This window comes from Stegostoma tigrinum, chromosome 12, assembly GCF_030684315.1.
Source record: "Stegostoma tigrinum isolate sSteTig4 chromosome 12, sSteTig4.hap1, whole genome shotgun sequence".
NCBI lineage: Eukaryota > Metazoa > Chordata > Chondrichthyes > Orectolobiformes > Stegostomatidae > Stegostoma > Stegostoma tigrinum.
This window is the reverse complement of record NC_081365.1, coordinates 29839909-29865494: the sequence shown is the minus strand read 5'-3', so window position 1 is coordinate 29865494 and position 25586 is coordinate 29839909. Positions and strand designations below refer to the sequence as shown.

Below are 25586 nucleotides of genomic sequence, written 5' to 3'. Positions count from 1 at the left end.
AAAAATAAGGGGTCACTATGTAGGACAGATGAGAAAAAAATCATTTTCTCATAAACAGCCTTCAATCTTTGGAACACTTCTTTTCCTGAAAAAGTGATGGAAGCAAAATCTTATGTTTATAAGGCAGTGATGGATAAGCCCTTGATAAGCAAAGGAATATAAGGATATTGGCAGGGGTGGGTGGTCAACAGGGACGTGGAACAATTAGATCAGCCATGATCGTTTGAATGGTGGAATGGGCACAGAGAGTTGATTTGGCCTACTACTGCCCTTAATTTGTGTTTATATACAGACTGAATACTGAGATTTATAGCATTTGTTTGTGAACAAACTGACATCATCTATTTCAAGTAAAGTTAAATATTAGGATTAAAAATAGTTTGAAGAATTTCGTAGTTGCTCCTCTGATTTCGTTGCATAGTGATCCATTGAAGTCATGTGGTGGTGTCTTGACTTTAATGGGGGAAAATGATGAATACAAACATTGTCAATTTTTCACCGCAGTTGTGATTCTACACTATCATTTACTTTTAATTTCTTGATTTAGAACATTCACAAACAAAAGTACAAGCTCTGAATTTCTGGCAGATGGTGCAGGGGGACTTAGCAAAGGGGATCTGATGTTCGGAGACGATTTTACTTTTTGGATGGGGCAAAATTGGTATTGGTTCCATTTTGGAAGAAGGTTGCAGGCAAATCATCTAGCCGCCTTTATAAAAGTGTGTGTGTGTGTGTGTATTGGAGTTTGTGGACAACTGCTAGCGTTCTATCCATTAGCCTCTTGTAAAGCTGTAAAATAGCTCCTAACTAAATTTATTTTAATTTGGATTCTATCCAGAATTAGATTATGTATTTCAATTATATTTCTCCGCTAGATTCTGAGTTCTCTTAGAAGTGGTATAAGTAATCGTTATATTCAGTTTCTCTCAGGATCTGCTATTGGAGCAGCATCATGCTATTCTATAGTTTTCTATGCTTTTGGCCTAATGCTATTAGCATGGGGTGACTTTTTCCGGGTGTTTAAATAATTCCCCTTACCAATCAAGAACCCATCTCTCTCTGTCCTAAATGCACTGAATGACTTGGCCTCCACAGCCTTCTGCAGCAGTGAGTTCCACAGATTCACCACTCTCTGGCTGAAGAAATTCCTTCTCGTCACAGTTCTAAAGGATCGCCCCTTCACTCTCTCTAAGGCTGTGTCCCCAGACTTAGCCTTTCCTAATAGTGGAAACATCTTCTCGACGTCCACTCTATTCAGGACCCTCTATTCTGTAAGTTTCAGTGAGATCATCTCTCACCCTTCTAAACTCGGTTTGAATACAGACCCAGAGTCCTCAACTGCTCCACATGTGACAAGCCTTTCATCCCTGGGATTATTCTTGTAAACCTCCTACTATGCCAGCACTTCCATCCTTTTGATAAAGAATGCATATGCTGGTATTGGACAGTTTCAGCCTCCATGCCTGTACAAACATATTCCCTACCAAATCATCATTATCTTGAGGGGTAACATTAGCTACTTAAAATTTGCAATTTTATTGCTTGTGTAGAAATTGGATGATCTGTCATGTATGTGTAGTTCAGTACAAAGAACAAAGAAATCTACAGCACAGGAACAGGCCCTTCGGCCCTCCAAGCCTGCGCCGATCAAGATCCTCTGTCTAACCTGTCATCTATTTTCTAACGGTCTGTGTCCGTTTGCTCCCTGCCCATCCATGTACCTGTCCAAATATATCTTAAAAGACACTATATAACGTGTCTGCGTCTACCACCTCCGCTGGCAACGCGTTCCAGGCACCCACCACCCTCTGCATAAAGAACTTTCCACGCATATCTCCCTTAAACTTTCCTCCTCTCACTTTGAACTCATGACCCCTAGTAATTGAGTCCCCCACTCTGGGGGGGAAAAAGCTTTTTGCTATCCACCCCGTCTATACCCCTCATGATTTTGTAGACCTCAATCAGGTCCCCCCTCAATCTCCGTCTTTCAAATGAAAATAATCCTAATCTATTCAACCTCTCTTCATAGCTAGCACCCTCCATACCAGGCAACATCCTGGTGAACCTCCTCTGCACCCTCTCCAAAGCATCCACATCCTTTCGGTAATGTGGCGACCAGAACTGTACACGGTACTCCAAATGTGGCCGAACCAAAGTTCTATACAACTGCAACATGACCTGCCAACTCTTGTACTCAATACCCTGCCCAGTGAAGGAAAGCATGGCATATTCCTTCTTGACCACCCTATTGACCTGTGTTGTCACCTTCAGGGAACAATGGACCTGAACACCCAGATCTCTCTGTTCAACAATTTTCCCTAGGACTTTTCCATTTACTGTATAGTTCGCCCTTGTATTTGATTTTCCAAAATACATCACCTCGCATTTGCCCAGATTGAACTCCATCTGCCATTTATCTGCCCAACTCTCCAGTCTATCTATATTCTGCTGTAATTTCTGACAGTCCCCTTCACTATCAGCTACTCCACCAATCTTAGTGTGATCAGCAAGTTTGCTGATGACACTGACCACCTGCACCTTCCTCCAAATCATTTACATATATCACAAACAACAGTGGTCCCAGCACAGATCCCTGCGGGACACCACTGGTCACAGGTCTCCAATTTGAGAAACTCCCTTCTACTAATACCGTCCGTCTCCTGTTGCCCAGCCAGTTTTTTATCCATCTAGCTAGCACACCCTGGACTCCATGTGACTTCACTTTCTCCATCAGCCTGCTGTGGGGAACCTTATCAAACGCCTTACTGAATTCCATGTATATGACATCTACAGCCTTTCCCTCATCAATCAACTTTGTCACGTCCTCAAAGAATTCTATTAAGTTGGTTAGACATGACCTTCCCTGCACAAAACCATGTTGCCTATCACTGATAAGCCCTTTTTCTTCCAAATGGGAATAGATCCTATCCCTCAGTATCTTCTCCAGTAGCTTCCCTACCACTGACGTCAGGCTCACCGGTCGATAATTACCTGGATTATCCTTGCTGTCTTTTTTAAATAAGGGAACAACATTAGCAAGTCTCCAGTCCTCTGGGACCTCACCTGTGTCTAAGGACACTGCAAAGATGTCTGCTAGGGCCCTGGCTATTTCCTCTCTCGCTTCCCTCAGCAGCCTGGGATAGATCCCATCCGGACCTGGGGACTTGTCCACCTTAATGTCTTTTAGGATACCTAACACTTCCTCCTTCCTTCTGTCAACTTGACCTGGACTAAGCAAACCTCTGTCCCTAACCTCAACATCCGTCATGTCCCTCTCCTTGGTGAATACCAATGCAAAGTACTCGTTAAGAATGTCACCCATTTTCTCTGACTCGGCACATAACTTTCCTCCTTTGTCCTTAAGTGGGCCAATCCTTTCTCTCGGTACCCTCTTGCTCTTTATATATGAATAAAAGGCTTTGGGATTTTCCTTAACCATGTTTGCCAGCAATATCTCATGTCTTCTCTTAGCCCTCTTAATCCCTTTTCTCAGATTCGCTCTACGTTCCAGATATTCTTGCAAAGCTTCGTCTCTCTTCAGTCACCTAGACCTCATGTATGCTTCTTTTTTTCTCTTGGCTAGTCTCAGAATTTCACCTGTCATCCATGGCTCCCTAATCTTGCCTTTTCTATTCCCCATTTTCACAGGAACATGTCTCTCCTGCACGCTAATCAACCTCTCCTTAAAAGCCTCCCACATATCAAATGTGGATTTACCTTCAAACAGTTCCTCCCGATCTACATTCCTCAGACCCTGCCGAATCTTGGTATAGTCAGCTTCCCCCAGTTTAGTACTCTTCCTTTAGGACCATTCCTATCCTTGTCCATGAGAATTGTAAAACTTATGGAATTGTCGTCGCTATTTCCAAAGTAGTCCCCTACTGTAATATCAACCACCTGGCCGGGTTCATTCCCCAGCACCAGGTCCAGTATGGCCCTTTCCCGAGTTGGACTACATACATATTGCTCTAGAAAACCCTCCTGGACACACCTTACAAATTCTGCTCCGTCTTGACCCCTAACACTGAGTGAATCCCAGTCAATGTTGGGAAAATTAAAATCTCCCATCACCACCACCCTGTTTCTCCTCCACCTTTCCATTATCTGTTTACATATTTGTACCTCTATCTCACGCTCGCTGTTGGGAGGCCTGTAGTACAACACCAACATTGTTACTGCATCCTTCCTATTTCTGAGTTCTACCCAGATTGCTTCACTGCTTGAGTCCTCCATGGGGCCCTCCTTCAGTGCGGCTGTGATATCGTCTTTGACCATTACTGCAACTCCTCCACCCCTTTTACCTCCCTCTCTATTCCGCCTGAAGCATCGATATCCTGGGACAACTCGTTGCCAGTCATGTCCATCCCTCAACCGAGTCTCAGTAATAGCAATAACATCATACCTCCAGGTACCGATCCAAGCCCTAAGCTCATCTGCCTTGTCTACTACACTTCTCGCATTAAAACAAACGCACCTCAGACCACTTGTCCCTTTGTGTTCGTCATCTGCTCATCTACTATTCCCTTTAGTCACACTGACTCCATTATCTAGTTCCCTACAGGCTTTCGTTTCTACCTCTTTTCTGTCCAATATTTTGTTCCCATCCCCCTGCCACATTAGTTTAAACCCTCCCCCACAGCATTAGCAAAAGCACCCCCAAGGACATTGGTTCCAGTCCGGTTCAGGTGTAGACCATCCAATTTGTAATAGTCCCACCTTCCCCAGAACCGGTTCAAATGTCCCAAAAATCTGAACCCCTCCCTCCTACACCATCTCTCAAGCCACGCATTCATCCTAGCTATTCTTTCATTTCTGCACTGACTAGCACGTGGCACTGGTAGCAATCCTGAGATTACTACCTTTGAGGTCCTCATCCGGTTTTCTGCCTATATCGTTGGTGCCTATATGCGTCACGACAACTGGCTGTTCGCCTTCCCCCTTCAGAATGTTCTGCAGCCGATCGGAGACATCCTTGACCCCTGCACTTGGGAGGCAACATACCATTTGGGAGTCTCGTTTTCAACCGCCTATCTACTCCCCTTACAACTGAATCCCCAATGACTATCGCCCTTCCACTCTTTTTCCCACCCTCCTGTACAGCAGAGCCAGCCATGGTGCCGTGAACCTGGCTACTGCTGCCTTCCTCTGGTGAGTCATCTCCCCCAACAGTATTCAAAACGGAATACCTGTTTTGGCGGGAGATGACCGCAGGGGCACCTGCACTGCCTTCCTGCTCTTCCTCTGCCTTTTGATCACCCATTCGCTGTCTCCCTCAGCAATCCTAATCTGCGGAGTGACCAAATTGCTAAACGTGCTATCCACGACCCCCTCAACATCGCGTATGTTCCAAAGTGAGTCCATCCGCAGCTCCAGAGCCGTCATGTGGTCTAACAAGAGCTACAGCTGGACACACTTCCTGCACGTGAAGGAGTCGGGGACATCAGCCCTGTCCCTGAGCTCCCACATTGAGCAAGAGGAGCACAACACGGGTGTGAGATCTCCTGACATTATCAAACTTAACTTAGATAAATGAAAAAGGAACCAAAAGGTTCTGTGTTTTGAAGGTTTTCCACAGCAGAGTGATTTAGTCTGTTCTAAACTCAGGCTTGCAGACATAGAAACATATTTAGGCTATGCAAACCCTTAAATCTGTTTTGCATTTCCAGCAGCTTGCAGTTGATGTGCATGCCCACTGCTATTGACCTGCCTCAGTCCTATATCATCCCACTCTTGATTTTTCAGTTGAATTCCCTGCAAGTAATGCCTGTACAGTAGTCCAAAAGACAGGACCTCCAGTCTTTATAAATATTTTGAGGATAGAAGGAAATCCTTAACAGTGAGTTTTTGTTTGGTCATTGGGCCATGTGTTTCATTTTGAATTGAGCAATTTTGTTTTTATGTACAAGTGCTTAATTGCTGCTGATGACAACTATGACCAGGTTGCTGCATTCGACTAATTTTAATAATCGTACAGCTCTTGATTTTGTTACCAGATACAGTGTGGGGTATCTTTTATGCTTGTATCTCCAGGAAATAATGCCCTGTTTACTTTTCTGAACGAAAATACATGCTAGCTATGAATTTGAAGTTTTAACGCCAATAAGCAGGCTAACATTTTATTCCTAGAAATGTGAAATTGTTGAGATATATCTTTCTCCATCTGAAAATAAGTTAATGATTTTAACCGTCTATCCACTGAACAGCAGTAGGAAGCAAAATATTATTTAATTTGAAATAAATTGGAATGAACCTTAGTCAACTTTAATTTTTTTTCCTCAGTTGTACTTTCCAGTGATGAAGAAGATACAGATAAAATAGACTCCAGTATCCATGGCACCATGTTAACTCCAGAAATTAAGCGTTTACGTCTGGGAAGTAGGCCATTGTCAACTGAGAGCAATAAAAGAGAGTCTGAGATTGCATCAGCAAAACTGGAACCAGAGAATATCAAGGCAGGCATAACACTACACTTTCTAAGAATTTAAGTGACTGTTTTGCATTCGAGACCTTTAACAGTGAAGTAATGCTGCAGATAACCTGATTATTAACTTAGTTTTTAATGAAATATTTGTGTAATAATAGAACATAGAACATAGAACAGTACAGCACAGAACAGGCCCTTCAGCCCACAATGTTGTGCCGACCATTGATCCTCATGTATGCACCCTCAAATTTCTGTGACCATATGCATGTCCAGCAGTCTCTTAAATGACCCCAATGACCTTGCTTCCACAACTGCTGCTGGCAACGCATTCCATGCTCTCACAACTCTCTGCGTAAAGAACCTGCCTCTGACATCCCCTCTATACTTTCCACCAACCAGCTTAAAACTATGACCCCTCATGCTAGCCATTTCTGCCCTGGGAAATAGTCTCTGGCTATCAACTCTATCTATGCCTCTCATTATCTTGTATACCTCAATTAGGTCCCCTCTCCTCCTCCTTTTCTCCAATGAAAAGAGACCGAGCTCAGTCAACCTCTCTTCATAAGATAAGCCCTCCAGTCCAGGCAGCATCCTGGTAAACCTCCTCTGAACCCTCTCCAAAGCATCCACATCTTTCCTATAATAGGGCGCCCAGAACTGGACGCAGTATTCCAAGTGCGGTCTAACCAAAGTTTTATAGAGCTGCAACAAGATCTCACGACTCTTAAACTCAATCCCCCTGTTAATGAAAGCCAAAACACCATATGCTTTCTTAACAACCCTGTCCACTTGGGTGGCCATTTTAAGGGATCTATGTATCTGCACACCAAGATCCCTCTGTTCCTCCACGCTGCCAAGAATCCTATCCTTAATCCTGTACTCAGCTTTCAAATTCGACCTTCCAAAATGCATCACCTCGCATTTATCCAGGTTGAACTCCATCTGCCACCTCTCAGCCCATAATGTATCTCTTATTTGCATTTTAAAACATTTACTATAGTGTTTTGATATGATTCTTGATTTGTTCAGTGCATTTTGCGCTGTTGCAAAAATGAGTACGAGTATATACCCTGTCGTGCACAGTTCATAACTGAACAGCAGCTTTTAGAAGTAAAGAAGCTCATAAACAGATAAAATACAAAGTAAATTTCTTCTGATTCTATAACCATCTACATATCAGAGAGGTAAGTTCACTGAGGGATTGTGACTGATGTTTTGAGTTTTCGTTAAATGTAAATTTAAAATCCATGATTAAGAATGACTGTCTCTGTCTTCTGATTGAATATTTCAGTCTCCCCTTAAAGTGATTTTTACCTTTATTTTTGGGATGACAGATAATTTAACTCTTACAAAAACAAAGTTGCTTGGAAAAGCTCAGCAGATGTGGCAGCATCTGTGAAGGAGAAAACAGAGTTAGTATTTCGGGTCCGGTGACCCTTCCTCAGAATTGATGGTGGCTGGGAAAACGTCAGTTTCTTTGCAAAAAATAGGGGGAAGTGGGTAGGGTAGGGAGTAAACGATAGGATTGAGCCCAAAGAGAGAGGAAGGCAGTTGGACAGACAAAGGAGTTGCTAACAATCAGGCTGGGAGGGTTATTAGTTGTTAATGGGGACTGTGAGTGACTAACAACAGCGGGTGTGTAATGGCAGGCTATGTGGTAACAAGGCCTGGTGTGTGGGGTGGGGGGCTGGGACATGGGAGAGTTTAGGCCTTAAAATTATTGAACTTAGTATTGAGTGTGGAGAGCTGTAGTGTCCTCAAGCAGAAAATGAGGTGTTGTTCCTCCAGTTGGCGTTGGGTTTCACTGGAACACTGCAGCAAGCCAGAGACAGATGTTGACCAGGGAGCAGGGTGGCGCATTGAAGCAGCAGGCAACAGGTAGTTCAGGCTCTTTTTCGCGAGCAGAACGTAGGAGTTCTGCGAAGCTGTCACCAAGTCTACGCTTCATTTCCCTAATGTAGAGGAGACCACGTTGTGAGCAGCAAATGCAGTAGACTTGATTCGTGGAAGTGCACGTGATGTGTTGCTTTGCCTGGAAGGTATGTTTGGGCCCTCTGGATGCTGGGGAGGGAGGAGGTAAATGGGCAGGTGTTGCACTTTCCCTGGTTACAGGGGAAGGTACCGTAGGGCTGTGGGGAAGTGTGGACCAAAGTGTCGCAGAGGGAACGGTCTCTGCAGAAGGTGGACAAGGGAGGGGATGGGAATATGTGTCTGGAGGTGGTGGAAGTGGCATGTGATGATCTTCTGGATGTGGATGCTGGTGGGATGGTAGGTGAGGATAAGGGGAACCCTATGGCTGTTGTAGGAGGGAAGAGAAGGGGTGAGGGCAGAAGTGTGGGAGATGGCTTGGACCTGGTTGAGGGCCCTGTCGACAACAGAGCTGGGGAATCCTTTCTTGAGGAAGAAGGTGGACATTTCGGAGTCTCCCTTGTCGAGGTTCGCCTCTTCTGAACATTATGCGATGGAGATGGATGAACTGAACGAAAGGGATGGAGTGTGAGGATGTATAGTCCAGGTAGCTGTGGGTGTCAGTGGGTTTGTAATGGATATTAGTGGCCAGTCTATCCCCAGGAATGGAAACGGGATTGTCGAGAAAGGGAAGGGAAGAGTCCGAGATAGACCAGGTGAAAGTGAGGGCAGGGTGGAAATTGAAGGCGAAATGGATGATAACAAAGTGTGGAGCTGGATGAACACAGCAGGCCAAGCAGCATCTCAGGAGCACAAAAGCTGACGTTTCGGGCCTAGACCCTCCTTCAAGGCAAAATGGATGAAGTTTCCCAATTCTAGATGGGAGAGGGAAGCAGCACCAATGATATCATCGATGTATCGGAGAAAGAGTTGTGTGTGTGGGCTGGAATAGGACTGGATCAAGGAATATTACACGTACCCCACAAAGAGACGGGCGTAACTAGGGCCTATGCGGGTACCCATGGCAACCCCTCTTACCTGAAGGAAACAAGTGGAGTTGAAAGAGAAGTTGTGGAGGGTGAGGACAAGCTCGGCCAAGTAGAGGAGGGTGGTGCTGTGTGGGAATGGTTCAGGTCTTTGCTCCAGGAAGAAGCAGAGAGTCCTAAAGACCCTGGTTGAACATAGCAGACCAATCAGCATCAGAGGAGCAGGAAAGCTGATTCTTCGGGTCTCGACCTGAAACACCAGCCTTCCTTCTGCTCTGATGCTGCTTGGCCTGCTGTGTTCATCCAGCTCTATACTGTGTCATCTCAGATTCTCCAGCATCGGCAGTTCCTACCGTCTCAGCCCTAAGACCCACCTGGTGGGGAATGGACGTGTAAAGGGATTGCATATCCATGGTAAAGAGGAGGTGGCTGGAGTCAGTAAACTGGATGTTTTGAAACCGGCGTAAGACATCAGATAAATCGTGGATGTATGTGGGTGGGGATTGGACCATAGGGGAGAAGACTGTGTCAAAGTTTGACTTTTACTTTAGTAAAATGCTTTTGTTTTTGTTCCAGCTATCATACAACTGATCAGCAATTGTTCTGACCATAAATTGCAATTGTGATCATAATTTTAGTCTTTGTATTGGCTGTTAAGATAGGAGCTTTGAGCACCCGTTGGCAGACAGCTTTTATTGGTACATCATTGGTGTTAGCAAAGTTGACACTTGAGACCATTGATTCTCTGTCATCTCAAACCCAGCCAGTCAAAATTAACATCCTATTTAGTAAATAAAAATGTTGAATGATTGCACAACAAATTTAACAAAAAATGAAACAAAAGGAAAACTTGTATTTCATTAATGTTGTTTACCTGTTGTATTCAGGGTGCATGTGAAGTAACTGAGAAGAATAAATTAATAGATGTGATCCAAAGTACGGACTGCAGTTTGGAAAATAATATTACAATAACTGAATCAACAATGGATCTAGGATTTGCTGCCGTGCATATGGGGGAAATTGATGGAAATGAACAAGGTTCTGTCAAGGTATGTTATTTTTATAAACATCATTTTAAGTTTTCATGACCAAGTTTGCAAGGGAGGGCGAAATAGGTCTGTGGTCCATTGTATTTCATGTAACAAAATATATACTGAAAATGTACTTTGATACTGATGTTGTACTCTGTACTACCACTGGCGTCCTACAGTGAGAAACTTTATTGGAATTTACCCTGATCATGCAGTACATCAGAGCACAGTTTACTTACCATTAACGTGTTAGTACTTGCAGTCAGAAAGAGATTTTTAACTTGTAGGTTTTAAGCCCCTTCGTCAATTCACCTTAATCATACTGCTGTTCTTCTCAATAGATCCCAGGCACCCTATATGTACAGCCCTGTAGAAGAATGAAATCAGAGATGTATCAGTGCTCGTCATACTGAAGAAACAAAAATTCAAAAGCACAAATCTGAATTAAAATAATCTGCTAACACCATTTTGTACTAAACTTTCATTTAAAGCGATGGAATTTAGACTTTGTTTACAGTGGATACCATCTGCACAAAACAATGCAGTAACTACCAATGTTCCTTCAAAGCTGCCTCAACCCAGACTTGATCAACGAGGGCAAGGGCAGCAAGTTCACCTGAGCGCCACTGCTCCAAAGTCTCGCACCATCCTCACATAGAAATATACTGTCTTCCTTTGTTATTGCTGAGTCAAAATCCTGAAGGTTCCTACTTATCAGCACTGTTAATTGCCTTAACCATATGGATTGCAGTGGCTCAAGTAGCTTGCTGTCAACCTTGAGCTTGAAGTGATTTTGGGGTGCAACAATGCCAACGATACACACACACCACAAATGTATTTAAAAGAAAATCAATTTTCTAGTTTGAGGATGGAAACAAAATCCCAGTATTAACAAAATAGTGGATTGGTTTTGGCTAAGCAAGAGAGTGATGGCAGCTATTCTGAAATCTTGGGCCTTAATGGATTAGAGTTATTGCCATTAAGAAAGGAGACTGTGTTTGTGGTGAGGGGTTTGGATTTTCTTTTGGCATTGAGAAAGATTCTAGAGTAAGATCAAAAAAAATGATCAGGAGCAAAAATGCTTCTGAATGTAAACAGGAACCAGAATGATTGAAGGGTCTAGGCCCGAAACGTCAGCTTTTGTGCTCCTGAGATGCTGCTTGGCCTGCTGTGTTCATCCAGCCTCACATTTTATTATCTTGGAATTCTCCAGCATCTGCAGTTCCCATTATCTCTGATTCCAGAATGATTGCATCACTTTGTGAGCTATTTGAGCTTGCATAACTTCCAGATTTTCCACCATGAAAGTCTACACTTCATGTATCTTTTTGTTCTATCTAATCACATCTTCTTTGAATGTGTAGCTGACTCTCAACTCTTGTTTTTCTTCAGTCTTGCTTTGTGCCCAAATCTAGCATTGAGCTTGGTTTATACCAGCACTCACCTATGTGCATCACCTTCCGTAATGCACCATGACAGTTTATCCTTGCTGATGTTCCTCCGTTTCTTTGCAGAGATCATTCCGTCTCCTTCAGTACCTCTTGTCTGTGGAATTGCTCTTGAATGATTCCATTCTGCTTGTCTCAGGACTGCCTTTGTCTTCAGCATCCATGCGTTTATCTCCACATTTCCAAAGGCCTATCCATTGGCTCCATCAAATGTAATGCTGTCTCTTTCCTCTATAGTTCTCATCTGCATTGACTTCCAGACGCTTAATGGATCAAACTTAAAATCCTTTATCTTGGTCTACAAGTCTCTCCACAACCTCCAATCATTTTCCTTCTGCAACCTGGAGCTTTTTTACGCAGAGGGTGGTAGTGCTTGGAACATGCTGCCCGGGTAGGTGGTAGAAGCCTTCAGTAGGAAAGTTTATGACTTGTTTAGATAGACACATGAACAGGAAGGGAATAGAGGGATAAGGGCCTTGTGCAGGCACGTGGGATTAGTTTAACATAATATCATGGTTGGCACAGACACTGTGAGCTGAAAGGTCTGTTCCTGTTGTGCACTGTTCTATGTTGTTCAGTATTGTAATTTGTAGACCAGTTAATCTGTAAATTTATGTTCTTTTCCCTATCAGCAGTTAATTGAATATTGGGTAAAGCTGAAATTTAAGTTGTGACAAGACTCTCATTGCTTTCTTATTATCATTTGTGATAGGCAGGGATTTTGATTTGCATGGGAAATGGAAGGGAGCTGTGAAATATAAACTCCCAAATTCTGGCTGGACCCAGTAGAAATGAATTTATCTTATTTGCTGTGAAGTAGTAACTTTTGGCAAAGCACAGATTTTTTGAGGGATTGCATAGTTTTCCATATTATTGTTGATTTTGAAAGTTTTTTAATATTGGTTTGAATGTACAGGTGGTCTTCAATTTATGAAGGTTTGTAGGTACAAAAGAGATCCTACCTTCACAATATCAATTTTAAACATCTACCATGCAAACATTTTCTCAGACTTAGGAAAGTCTGCTTTATATTGTACAGAGTATACAAATTAACTTACAAATGTACTCAAGAATGGAACTCATTTGTTACCCAGGAAGTGCCTGTACATCTTTAATTAAATGGAGTCTAATCCAGCCAGAACACATTTTATGACAGTATGAGCATATTTGAAATGTCTTTTTCAAGTTTCTTTAATGGTTTTTGCTTTGTTTTTCTTACAGTTTAGTCATGACAACATTGCAATATCATTTTCAGGTAAATAATGTATATTCAATATGGTTGCAGATTGAATTAGAAATGAATACGCTTTTTCCTGTTAACAAGGGAGAATGGATTTTACTACTATGTAATAAAATGGATAGTGGTGTAGTGAAATATTTAAATAGCAACGCATTTAATTCATTGTTGCTTGCTGCAGTATTCCAGTGAAGCTCAGTGCAAGCTGGAGGAACAACACCTTATCTTCTACTTGGGGACCTTGCAGCCCTCCAGACTCAGTATTGAGTTCAATAATTTTAGAGCCTGAACTCTCCCATATCCTAGCCGCCAATCCCAAATACCAGGCCTTGTTATGATATAATCTACCATTACACACTACCTTCTTGTTAGCCACTAACAGTCTCCATTAACAGCCATTCACCCTCCCAGCCAGATTTTTATCCACTTCTTTGTCCAACTGTTGTTCTCCCTCTTTTGGGCTGTCCCCACCTATCATTTACTTCATACCTCCTCCCCCCACCCTGTCTTCTGCATATAAACCAACATTTTCCTAGCTACCATCAGTTCTGCGGAAGAGTCACTGGACTCAAAATTTTAACTTTTTCCCTTCATAGATGTTGCTAGACCTGCTGAGCTTTTCCAGCAATCTCTATTTCTGTTTTTAATTTATTATTATTAGAGTTAAGACTGTCCTTTGTTTGAAAGTCTTTTTATCAAAAAAAACTATTTTGTGTATTGAACAATAGAACAATTCTGGACAATAGAAATGGATGTGTTCTAAATGAACTATTTTTAAACGTGCTATTTTCAAATAATTGTAATTTTATAATCCTATGTAATGATAAATGGATTTATTAAACAGAGGTGCAAAATCCACCGCCAATAAATTCTAACCAAGTTTTGCATTTACGCCTAACCTGCTTTTTTTAATCGTTATAGAGCTGGTTTTGCCCTTTTTAGTTCAGTATTATTTTTTGCCTCCAGGGAATGGTTGAGCCGTAAAAACAATGAAACTGCTAGGGTTAATCTGTGACAAAAACAGAAATTGCTGGAGAACCTTGTCAGATCTGGTAGCATCTGTGGAGAGAAAGCACAGTCATTGTTTTGGGTCCAGTGGTTATCTTCAGAGGGGGTAATCTGGGAATATGGGCAGTAGATGGATTGAAGGTGTAAAGCCCTGCCCAGAGCTAAGTGAGAAGCTGCTTGGCCCAAGGGCGTGTGCTTACAATCAGCTTTTCAATTGGTCTTGGGATTGCAACAGCCTTAGCACACACTTTTGGCAATTACTATTCTAGTCTCTTTTAATTTTAAAAAAGTAGTTGGTTAACTTTAGGAGTGTCAGACCTCTATTTTCAGTGCACTTGAATAATGATTATTAGTAAGTTACTTTATCTCAAAATATGGAATTTTTTTTTGAACAGGTCCTTGTGATATAAACCATTCATTACTACTGGATACCTTTCACTTAAAGAAGTACAGTCTGTTTGACACAGCCTGTGCGAATCACTCCATTATTTTCTTATGGTTTGCTGCAGATTATATCGATGAAGTAAACAAACTGTTACAAACCAGTTCTTCAAAACATAATTGTAAGTGTGTATTTGTTCTCCTTCTGGATCTGTGTTTTTTTTTAACATTTTAAACAATGTATTTTTTTCCTTTTTGGGTGTACAAATTTTACTGTAAGGCCATCTCTGCTTTAAATAAGTCTCAGACAAGCCTAGAAGTTGTGCTGTGGCATCGAACTGGTTTCCCATTATTCCAGCAAAGCAGGTAGAAAATCCGTTTGTCTGTTAACACATGGATCTTTCCTAAGACCAGGGAGCTAGAATGTCTTAAGCCTGTTTATTTTTGGGCAGGAGGTGAGTTTAGAACTCATTCAACAACAGATTTGCCCAAAGTTAATATCAGGACCTTGGTTCTAAACTTGATTTCCATAAAACTGGGGAAAGATTTTTTTTCCCAAACCTGCAGCAGCTCCTTATATCTGAGATGTATTCAAGATCATTTATACACGATCCACATTTTCAAAGCAGTAAGCTAAATGGAAAACTTACTTTTGTTTTTGTTCATTCCTGTATTTCATTACAGCTGTTTCTCTTTGCAGATAATTGCAATGAATTTATCTTCATTCAACTTTTCAAACCTTTGCAAGCAACAGAAACAGCAACTTTGAAGAAAATCATGATTGATATAGGTGAAAAGAATGAGGTTACAGACTTGTGTGATATCATGCCATTGGATGAAATTTATCAGCTACTGGCTAGGTTTAGTTCAGAGCAGAGCTCCTTCCTGTCATTGTGCTGCAAAACCTTACAAGAACAAGTGGATATGACTACGTTGTCACTGGAGTCCCATTTATCTCAGGTGACTTAGTTGATTAAGAGAGATCCACAGCAACTATTGCATTTATGGAAAAAATGAGGATCCTCTGAAATACTTGGGAATATTTCAACTCATTTGAGGCTGTAAGAAGCTAATAAACCCACTTGGAATTTTCCAGGTGGGGGAGGAAACAATTAATCAGTCGTGTTGCTTTCCTGATAACTATCCTGGTCTTCCCACCATAGACAGCTATCTGAGACCCTTAATTGACAACTAAGATCCCACTTGAGGATTTCATCCCCCCCACCCCGCCCACTACGAGTATGCTGTCAGCATTGGGGGAACCCATGCCACATGGAGCAGCCTACCTGTAGATATGGAAAACTGAGGGCCCTGCCAGAGGTGACGAGTTACCCCTGAAAAAGCCCAACCTCAAAATGCCATACAGAAGTCGCCATGCTTACTGGATGGAGTCTGACTCTTGTAAATTCTCACACTGACCATTACCTTCTGCACTGTTCTTGGTCTGGGACTTACAGTTAATTGAGCAGTGGCAACCATCCAGACAGTGCTGCTGGCACTGAGGACCTCCTGACTTCTTAGATTTTTACCTTCAATGTACTGGAAACCTTGACGACAGGCAGTAAACTGTCTGTTAAGCATTTTATTTTGGCTGGACTCCAAAAATGACCTTAGCTATGTTGTCACCAGCTTTCTAACTGGTAGGGCCTGTGCAACCGTTTCCCTCTGTATGGGAAGCGCAGGTGTAATCATTGAGAAACAGTGTTGTATATATTTGTCTGTTAAGCGAATGCTGGCGTACTGAGATTAAATTTAATTCTGCATTTGCACGCACTCGATTTAACTGGGAATATTTAATATGAATCAGGATTTTCATTTTTAAAAATCTGAAGGTCAGTAATGTAACTTTTCACAGCATTGTCTCAAATACTGATGAAGAAAGTGTAATGCAATCGATTTGAAATGTACTTACTAAAACTTAAAATATTCAAACATTGAATTTGCTTGATTTTTGTGCCCTCTTTTACCATCCAGGCCTGAATGTAGTAATTGCACTGAAGTAAAGTTGAAATCGCCATTTATGGCTTTACAAGAAACAGCAATGCAATCAGCTTCGGTTCCTGTTTTAAAGGAGTTTTGTTGTCACCTTAGAAATGTACAATGAAAAGCAGTGTGGTAAATCAGTGATCTTGGCAAAGAACCTGTAATGCAGAATCTTCTTGAATAATAACCTTCCGATTTGCATTTGTCTTGTTCTGCATTCACCTTGTGTAGGAAGAAAATGCAAGCTCAGCGAAGTCAAATAATTACACTCTGTGTCATATACGAAGGAATGACCAGTATGTGGTTTCAATTGCTTCAAAGCAAGAGACGGAAAAGCACACACTTAAACAAAATGGTCCAGTTCAGAAGTAAGCTTGTTTGTTATTCATGTGTATTAGTGAATGTGTTTGCATAATTATGTCAATTATGAGTGTACACTAAACTAACACAATTTAAGGAGTATATATTATTATATTTGCTGACAATATAAGCACCATTAGCAAGGCTATTATTTGTGCCCCAGCCCTAATTTTCCTTGAAGATCAGTTTTGACGAACTTGTGTATCTGATCAAATATGAGCACTTGCTTGCTTATGAGGATCCTGCTTTAACTGTTTGGCACATCATGATGAATCTAATGCATTCATCTTGACTGGTCTGGACTCAATAGTTATTGTATGATTTTAAGAGTCTACAAAATAGATATTAATTTACATAGAGATAGTAGGAACTGCCAACGCTGAAGAATCTGAGATAACAAGGTGTATAGCTGGTTGAACACAGCAGGCCAAGTAGCATCCGAGGAGCAGGAAAGCTGACGTTTCAGGTCTGAACCCTTCTTAATGTCAGCTATCTTGTTCCTCTGATGCTGCTTGGCCTGCAGTGTTCATCCAGCTCTACACTTCTGTTATCTCTATTAATTTACATTTTGTGTTTAATGATTTCAGCATATCTTTAGTTCATTCTAGGGAAATTGATTATTACTTTGTGGGGAGTGATCTTATTTAAGCATAAAATATTTTTAAGGGGACTTGAAAGGATAGATAGAAAGAAAATACTTCCACTAGTGCAGGAATCTTAAACAAGGGGACATTGTTCCCGAATAAGACACACTCATTTAAAATGAGATGTGAAGAAATTTCTTTCCCAGAGAGTAGTGAATGCCTAGAATTCTCTAACCCAATGTGTCATGGAGACCAGACGACTGCATGCATTTGACAGAGGTGTATTATTTCTAAAATATAAGAGATGACAGCTAGACTCAGCTGATACAAAAGAGGAATTGAGGCCTGGGGCAGATCAGCCATGAACTTGTTGAATGGTGAAACAGATTTGAGGGGCTTAATGGCCTATCCTGCCCCTATTTCTTGCATTTTTATATGCTCTAGAAAATATATATGATTATCTATGGACTAGACATGTCTAATAGTGCTGTCAGTGTTCTAATTTGACTTGAAATTTCATTTTTGCTATTATTTTTGTTTGTCATGTTAAGTCTGACCTCAATTTTAATGCAAAGTTCAGTGGGAGACACACGTGGATTTTTTTTAAAGGTTCTATATATATTGCAGCATATTGTACATATAGTTTTGGTGATCCAAACAGCGCACAGCAACAATAGATTTCAGTTGCACCCCAAAATTGGAAGCCATTTTCCGTGGGAGATCTTAATGAAAAACTTATTATTTTGATTGGACTCTAACTCCCTGTTTGTAAAGAAGCTTGATTAATATCAATGAGTAATCAAATCCCATTCTACTCGATACAAGTAACTTTGAGTCCCATTCTGTTCATTTTATGTCTCATGTTGCCACTGTCACATTACCAAGCATTTCTGTTGGTGCAGGGATAATGGGAACTGCAGATGCTGGAGAATCCAAGATAACAAAGTGTGAAGCTGGATGAACACAGCAGGCCACGCAGCATCTTGGGAGCACAAAAGCTGATGTTTCGGGCCTAGACCCTTCATCGGAGAGGGTTCTGGAATAAATAGGGAGAGAGGGGGAGGTGGACCATAAGTGGAGAGGAGAGATTAGGTGGGGAGGTAGCGAGGGGTTAGGTCAGTCCAGGGAAGACGGACAGGTCAAGGAGGCGGGATGAGGTAGTAGGTAGGAAATGGAGGTGCGGCTTGAGGTGGGAGGAAGGGATGGGTGAGAGGAAGAGCAGGTTAGGGAAGCGGAGACAGGCTGGGCTGGCTTTGGGATGCAGTGGGGGGAGGGGACGAGCTGGGCTGGTTTTGTGATGCAGTGGCGGGGAGGGGAAGTTCTCTCCTCCTCCTCCCCCCCCCCCGCCGCCACTGCATCCCAAAACCAGCCCAGCTCATCCCCTTCCCCACCCCCCACCCCCACTGCATCCAAAAACCAGCCCAGCCTGTCTCCGCTTCCCTAACCTGTTCTTCCCCTCACCCATCCTTTCCTTCCACCTCAAGCCGCACCTCCATTTGCTACCTACTACCTCATCCCGCCTCCTTGACCTGTCCCCTCCCTACCTCCCCACCTATACTCTCCTCTTCACCTGTCTTCTTTTCTCTACGTCTTTGGTCCGCCTCCCCCTCTCTCCCTGTTTATTCCAGAACCCTCTCCCCATCCTCCTCTCTGATGAAAAGTCTAGGCTTGAAACGTCAGCTTTTGTGCTCCTGAGATGCTGCTTGGCCTGCTGTGTTCATCCAGCTTCACACTTTGTTATCTCTGGTGCAGGATTTGGTTTCAAGTGGGTATCCATTGCTAAATTCTATATATCTATATTGATATTGATGAGAAAATAAGAAAGAGGGAGGAGGCAGCCGGAATCAGACCCTTCCGTTCAACTCCTCTGTGTTGATCAGATATTCCTAAATTGATCTAGTCCCTTTTGCCAGTATTTGGCCCATATCCCCCTCAACCCCTCATATTCAGAGACCCATCCAGATACCTTTTAAATGTTGTAATTGTACATGCCTCCATCCCTTCCTCTGGCAGGGTTTTCCATACACTCATCATTCTCTGCTAGAAAATGTTGCCCCTCAGGTCTGTTTTAAATCAATGCCTTCTAGTTTTAGACTCCTCTTTCCTGGGGAACAAAAGACTTTGGCTATTCACCCTCTCCACGTCCCTCATGATTTTATAAGCCTCTGTATGATCACCCGTCAGCCTCTGATGCTCAAGGAAGAAAAGCCCCAGCCTCTTCAATCTCTCCATGTAGCTCCAAATTATCCTCCAATTGTGGCAAAATCCTTGTAGACCTTTTCTACACACTCTCAAGTTTCACAACATCTTTCCTATAGCAGGGCGACCAGAATTGAATGCAGTATTCCAAAAGTGGCCTAACCAATGTCCTGTCCAGCTGTAATAGGATGTCCCAACTCCAATACTCAATGCACTGACAAAATGCCTGCTTCATCACAGTGTCTAAATGCGACTCCACTTTCAAAGAACTGTGCACCTGAACGCCTAGGTCTCTTTGTTCAGCAACATTGCCCAGGGCCCTACCATTAACTCTGTCAGCCCTGCCCTGGTTTGCCTTACCAAAATGCAACACCTTACATTTAGCTAAATTAAGCTCCAGCTGTTGCTCCTTGACCCATTGCCCCATCTGATCAAGGCTCTGTTTTATTCTGAGATAAACTTCTTCACTCTCCACTACACCACCAAGTTTGGTGTCATCTGCAAACTTACTAACCATACCTCCTACATTCACATCCAAATCATTTCATATCAGTGATGGAAAGCAGTGGGCTCAGCACTGTTCCTTGTGGTGACATTTAAACACTGTTGTAGAGTTACTCAGAGGAGCAAAATGGCTTAGTTTCCAACAGTTTTAATTCTTGGTACTAATCATAAGGAGCTGTCGAATTCAATGACACTCTGTGGTGCATACCAGAAGAATAATACCAATAGAAATCAGGAAGAGCATCTCAAATGCAGGAGAGAGGCTATGGCTAGAATAAGGAAGGCTAAGAACAACCACAAGTAAAGGATGATGGGCTATGCCTAAACAAATAGTAAAATGTTCTTTACACAGCTTAATAATAATAGATTAGTGAAGGATAGTGTGGTGCCAATAAGGAGCAAGCAGGGTAAGCTGCTCACTGAAGTGCAGAGATACTAAATAAATACTTCGTCACCATTTTCTAATTTGGTAAAGACAGAACCAATGTTGTTGAAAATGTGGCTATTGAGCAACTAAGCAGTATAGTGATAAAGAAGAGCTGCTAAAAAGGCTGACAGCATTCCAGGTAAAGAAGTTACCAGGCCTGGATGGGAAGCATCCTAGATTGCTGCTTGAGAGAGGTTAAAGGAGCAAATTGCAGAGCTATTGACTGAAATTTTTTAGGCTTCTCCGTATTAGTCATGGGGAATGGAAAATTGCAAATGTGATACTGTTGTTTAAGAAAGGGGCCAAGTATAACCCAGAAACTATGGATCTGTCAGTTGATGTCAATAGTGGGAAAACTGATGGAGGCCATAATACAGGTTAAGGTAAAAATACACCTTGAAAATCAACATGGTTTTGTTGAGGGTAGATCATATCTGACAAATTTGATTTCTTTGAAAAGGTGACCCAGGCAGTGAATGAGGGTAGTGCTGCCAATGTTGTATTTTTGGACTTTCAAGAAGCGTTTGATACAGTGCCACATAGCAGGTTGGTTAGAAAATTAAAGTGTTTGGGATTGATGGATCCTTGGTAGTATGAATTAGATGTTGCCTACAAGAACGGAATCGGAGGGTTAGGTATAGATGGGCATTTCTGACTGGAGACAAGTTGAAAGTGGTACTCCCAAGGGATCGGTGTTGGGGTCCTTGCCTTTTCTTAGTTATATAAAGGATGTGGAAATGGATGTTGAGGACATAGTCTAAACTTGCTGGTGATACTGAACGAGAGAGAATGGTGAATTGTGAGGCTGATACTAAGCGATTTCAAGTTGGCCAAATAGATGCCTGACAGATGAATTTCAGCTCATGAGAAATGAGGTAGTACATTTTGTTAGAAGAAACATTAGAAATATAGGGGCAATGATACCACTTTGAGGGGAGTACAGGAGCAGAGGGACCTCAGGGTTGATGTGAATAATTCTCTGCAGGCACATTGGAACAGTTGTTTAGAAGGCCTCTAGGATATTTGGGTTTGTAAATAGAGGCCTAGAGTATAAAAGCAAAGAAGTGATGCTACATCTCTGCAAATAATTGGTCAATCACATTTGGAGTATTGTTCTGGATGCGAGTTTGCTCGCTGAGCTGGAAGGTTCGTTTTCAGACGTTCGGTCACCATTCTAGGTAACATCATCAGTGAGCCTCCGATGAAGCGCTGGTGTTACGTCCTGCTTTCTGTTTATCTGGTTAGGTTTCCTTGGAGTATTGTATTCGGTCCTGGGTACATTATTTAAGGAAAAATGACAAAACCTTGTGGAGAGAGTGCAAAGGAGATTTACTAGAATGATACCAGGATTGAGGGATTTTAGATACAGGGAAAGATGAGAGAAATTGGTCTTATTCTACTTGGAGCAGAGAAGATTAAGGGGCAATGTAATTGAAGTGTTCAAATTTATTCATAATTTTAACAGGGCAAAGAAGGATTTTCTGCTTCCATCTGCACTTCATTCAATGCAATCTACTGTATTCGCTGTCCATAATGTGGTCTGCTATACACTTGGGAGATGAAACACAGAGTGGCCGCTTTGCTGGACACCTACGTTCTGTCTACAAAAATGATCCTGAGCTTCCTGTCTCCTCAGCACATCACCTTGTTCCCTGGCCAGCAGCTCTGTGTTGGGCTTGCTGCAGTATTGCAGCAATCCCACACACCACACCAGGCCTTGTTATTACGTGTGTTAATGGGAACTTCAGATGCTGGAGAATCCAAGAAAATAAAGCGTGAAGCTGGATGAACACAGCAAGCCAAGCAGCATCTCAGGAGCACAAAAGCTGACGTTTCGGGCCTAGACCCTTCTTCAGAAAGGGGGATGGGGTGAGGGTTCTGGAATAAATAGGGAGAGAGGGGGAGGCGGACCGAAGATGGAGAGAAAAGAAGATAGGTGGAGAGTAGAGTATAGGTGAGGAGGTAGGGAGGGGATAGGTCAGTCCAGGGAAGACGGACAGGTCAAGGAGGTGGGATGAGGTTAGTAGGTAGGAAATGGAGGTGCGGCTTGAGGTGGGAGGAAGGGATGGGTGAGAGGAAGAGCAGGTTAGGGAGGCAGAGACAGGCTGGGATGGTTTTGGGATGCAGTGTGGGGAGGGGAAGAGCTGGGCTGGTTGTGTGGTGCAGTTGGCGGGGAGGGGACGAACTGGGCTGGTTTTGGGATGCGGTGGGGGAAGGGGAGATTTTGAAGCTGGTGAAGTCCACATTGATACCATTGGGCTGCAGGGTTCCCAAACGGAATGTGAGTTGTTGTTCCAGCAACCTTTGGGTGGCATCATTGTGGCACTGCAGGAGGCCTATGATGGACATGTCGTTTGAGGAATGGGAGGGGGAGTTAAAATGGTTCGCGACTGGGAGGTGCAGTTGTTTATTGCGAACCGAGCGGAGGTGTTCTGCAAAGCGGTCCCAAGCCTCCGCTTGGTTTCCCCAGTGTAGAGGAAGCCACACCAGGTACAATGGATGCAGTATACCACATTGGCAGATGTGCAGGTGAACCTCTGCTTAATATGGAAAGTCATCTTGGGTCCTTGGATAGGGGTGAGGGAGGAGGTGCGGGGGCAAGTGTAGCACTTCCTGCAGTTGCAGAGGAAGGTGCCGGGTGTGGTGGGGTTGGAGGGCAGTGTGGAGCGAACAAGGGAGTCACAGAGAGAGTGGTCTCTCCGGAAAGTAGACAAGGGTGGGCATGGAAAAATGTCTTGGGTGGTGGGGTCAGATTGTAGATGGCGGAAGTGTCGGAGGATGATGCATTGTATCCGAAGGTTGGTAGGTGGTGTGTGAGAACGAGGGGGATCCTCTTTGGGCGGTGCTGGCGGGGGCGGGGTGTGAGGGATGTGTTGTGGGAAATGCGGGAGACGCGGTCAAGGGCGTTCTCGACCACTGTGGGGAGAAAGTTGTGGTCCTTGAAGAACTTGGACGTCTGGGATGTGCGGGAGTGGAATGCCTCATCGTGGGAGCAGATGCGGCGGAGGCGGAGGAATTGGGAATAGGGGATGGAAGTTTTGCAGGAGGCTGAGTGGGAGGAGGTGTATTCTAGGTAGCTGTGGGAGTCGGTGGGCTTGAAATGGGCATCAGTTACAAGCTGTTTGCCTGAGATGGAGACTGAGAGGGCCAGGAAGGTGAGGGATGTGCTGGAGATGGCCCAGGTGAACTGAAGGTTGGGATGGAAGGTGTTGGTGAAGTGGATGAACTGTTCAAGCTCCTCTGGGGAGCTACACCTACACCTACGCAGGCCCCAAACCCCACCTCTTCCTCCGTTACATTGATGACTGTATCGACGGTGTGTCTTGCTCCCCAGAGGAGCTAGGCCCGAAACGTCAGCTTTTGTGCTCCTGAGATGCTGCTTGGCCTGCTGTGTTCATCCAGCTTCACACTTTATTATCTTGTTATTACGTGACCTGCTATCACAACCTATTGTTATCTACTAAGGGTCCCCATTAGCAGCTGTTGATTCTTTCAGGTTGTCATTCCTTTGTCTGTCCAAATACTGCTCTTTCTTTTGTCTTGCACATTCACACCCTATCTCTCGGGCAGCCGCCCAACCATCGATAGTGTATATACCAACCTTGCGTAGCTACGGTCAGTTCTGAAGAAGGGTCATTGGACTGAAGACATTAACTCAGTAGGTCTGGCCGCATCTATAGAGAGAAAGCAATTTCCAGTAATTTCTGTTTTTGTTTTTGTTTCCATTTCCACTCCAATCACAATTTCAGGATTGTCAGTAATTGAGCTGCAGGCGAATGAGGTGGGCTTTCATTTCTCAATGTTGGTAGAATTTGGAATGGCTGGGAGAGTGGTGGAAATGGATTCCATTGGAGGCTTTTTTGAAAGTGATGAATTTCAAGGGCGACAGAGAACGGCCTGGAGCATGGAACTAGTTGGGTTGTTCTTTTGGCAGCTGGTGCAGGCACATTAGTTTGAATGGCCTTCTGTACTGTACAATTCTGTGATTTGAAAAAGTTGGGAATGTAAATTTGATCTTGACCACTGGGGTGCAGATCTGATTGTATTTGTTTTAATGCAACTAAATTTAATGTTACCTGATTTACTAATTATAGGCAAAATATATAATTCATGAAATCCCTAGCTTTATCTGATGTATCTATTTTAAATACCTAGAGGCTCAGATAAAAATGCATAAATGAATAAGTTAAAATTAGTATCATATGCTTAATGTATTCCATATTCATAAGATTGCTGCCATGTTATTTATTCCTATATGTGACAAATGAACATTGGTATTACATATTTAAAATGATCTTATTCTTATTATCGATTTTAGTTTTATTTAAAAAGGCAGTAATTTTAATGTGTTTCTTTCTCTCTCAGAATAATAGTATTTCCCCCTCCCCCAACTAAAGGAGGTCTTGCTGTTACTACTGAAGACCTAGAATGTTTGGAAGAAGGAGAGTTTCTCAATGATGTTATCATTGATTTCTATTTAAAGTAAGTTTTTAGGCAATTTTTTGTTGCATCCTTGCAATATTTTACTGCTAGAATGCTGGAGGTGATAAATCCACTGTTAATTATGAGAAGAAAGATTCAGCAATCATAACAATTGTTCTTGTTTGAATATTTGCAAAGGGTGTTAACAACGTATTCAGAAATTGTTCCAGATATGGTCCTGAATGCCCCCTTTCCTGTGTCAAAATCTGTTTTCAGTGCATTTTTCCTCTTTGGAAGTAATTTTAGGTTTTCAGGATTACGATCTTGAGATTTGACAGAGTTATATTGACTGCTGTCTATGGCAGTTACAAGTTAAAAATGAGTAAGGTAGAAGTCACATAGCACATCTTCATTCAAAGACTAGTTTTGTTTATGAAGTAAGTTACCAGATAGGATTTTGTGAGGAATATTGTAATCGGACTCAAGCGCACAAATACATGACTGAGAAAATGTTATGAAAGTCAAGAGTGAATATTGATTTAAAAACCTGAATGAACATGGTTGATGCAGAACCTGACTGGTTGTCTTTATCTTTTGTTTCTTTTTACCACCTTATTCACAGCACAACAGAATCTTTGCAAGTTCAATAAATGTCGAGCTCAGCAGTTGTAGAGGCAGGCTAAT

At 42.6% G+C, this 25586-nt stretch overlaps 1 protein-coding gene across 5 annotated transcripts in view; it reads left to right on the top strand.

Moving 5' to 3' along the window:
* The window catches only part of senp7 (SUMO specific peptidase 7), a 111064-nt gene that overhangs the window by 65058 nt on the left and 20420 nt on the right, over nt 1–25586 (top strand). For all 5 annotated transcript variants that reach the window (XM_048541035.2, XM_048541039.2, XM_048541034.2 and 2 more), the window contains 7 exons: nt 6280–6452; nt 10206–10367; nt 13019–13052; nt 14438–14605; nt 15124–15383; nt 16638–16774; nt 24846–24962. In XM_048541035.2, the coding sequence (XP_048396992.2) occupies nt 6280–6452; nt 10206–10367; nt 13019–13052; nt 14438–14605; nt 15124–15383; nt 16638–16774; nt 24846–24962 (1051 nt within the window). The remainder of the gene's footprint in view (nt 1–6279; nt 6453–10205; nt 10368–13018; nt 13053–14437; nt 14606–15123; nt 15384–16637; nt 16775–24845; nt 24963–25586) is intronic.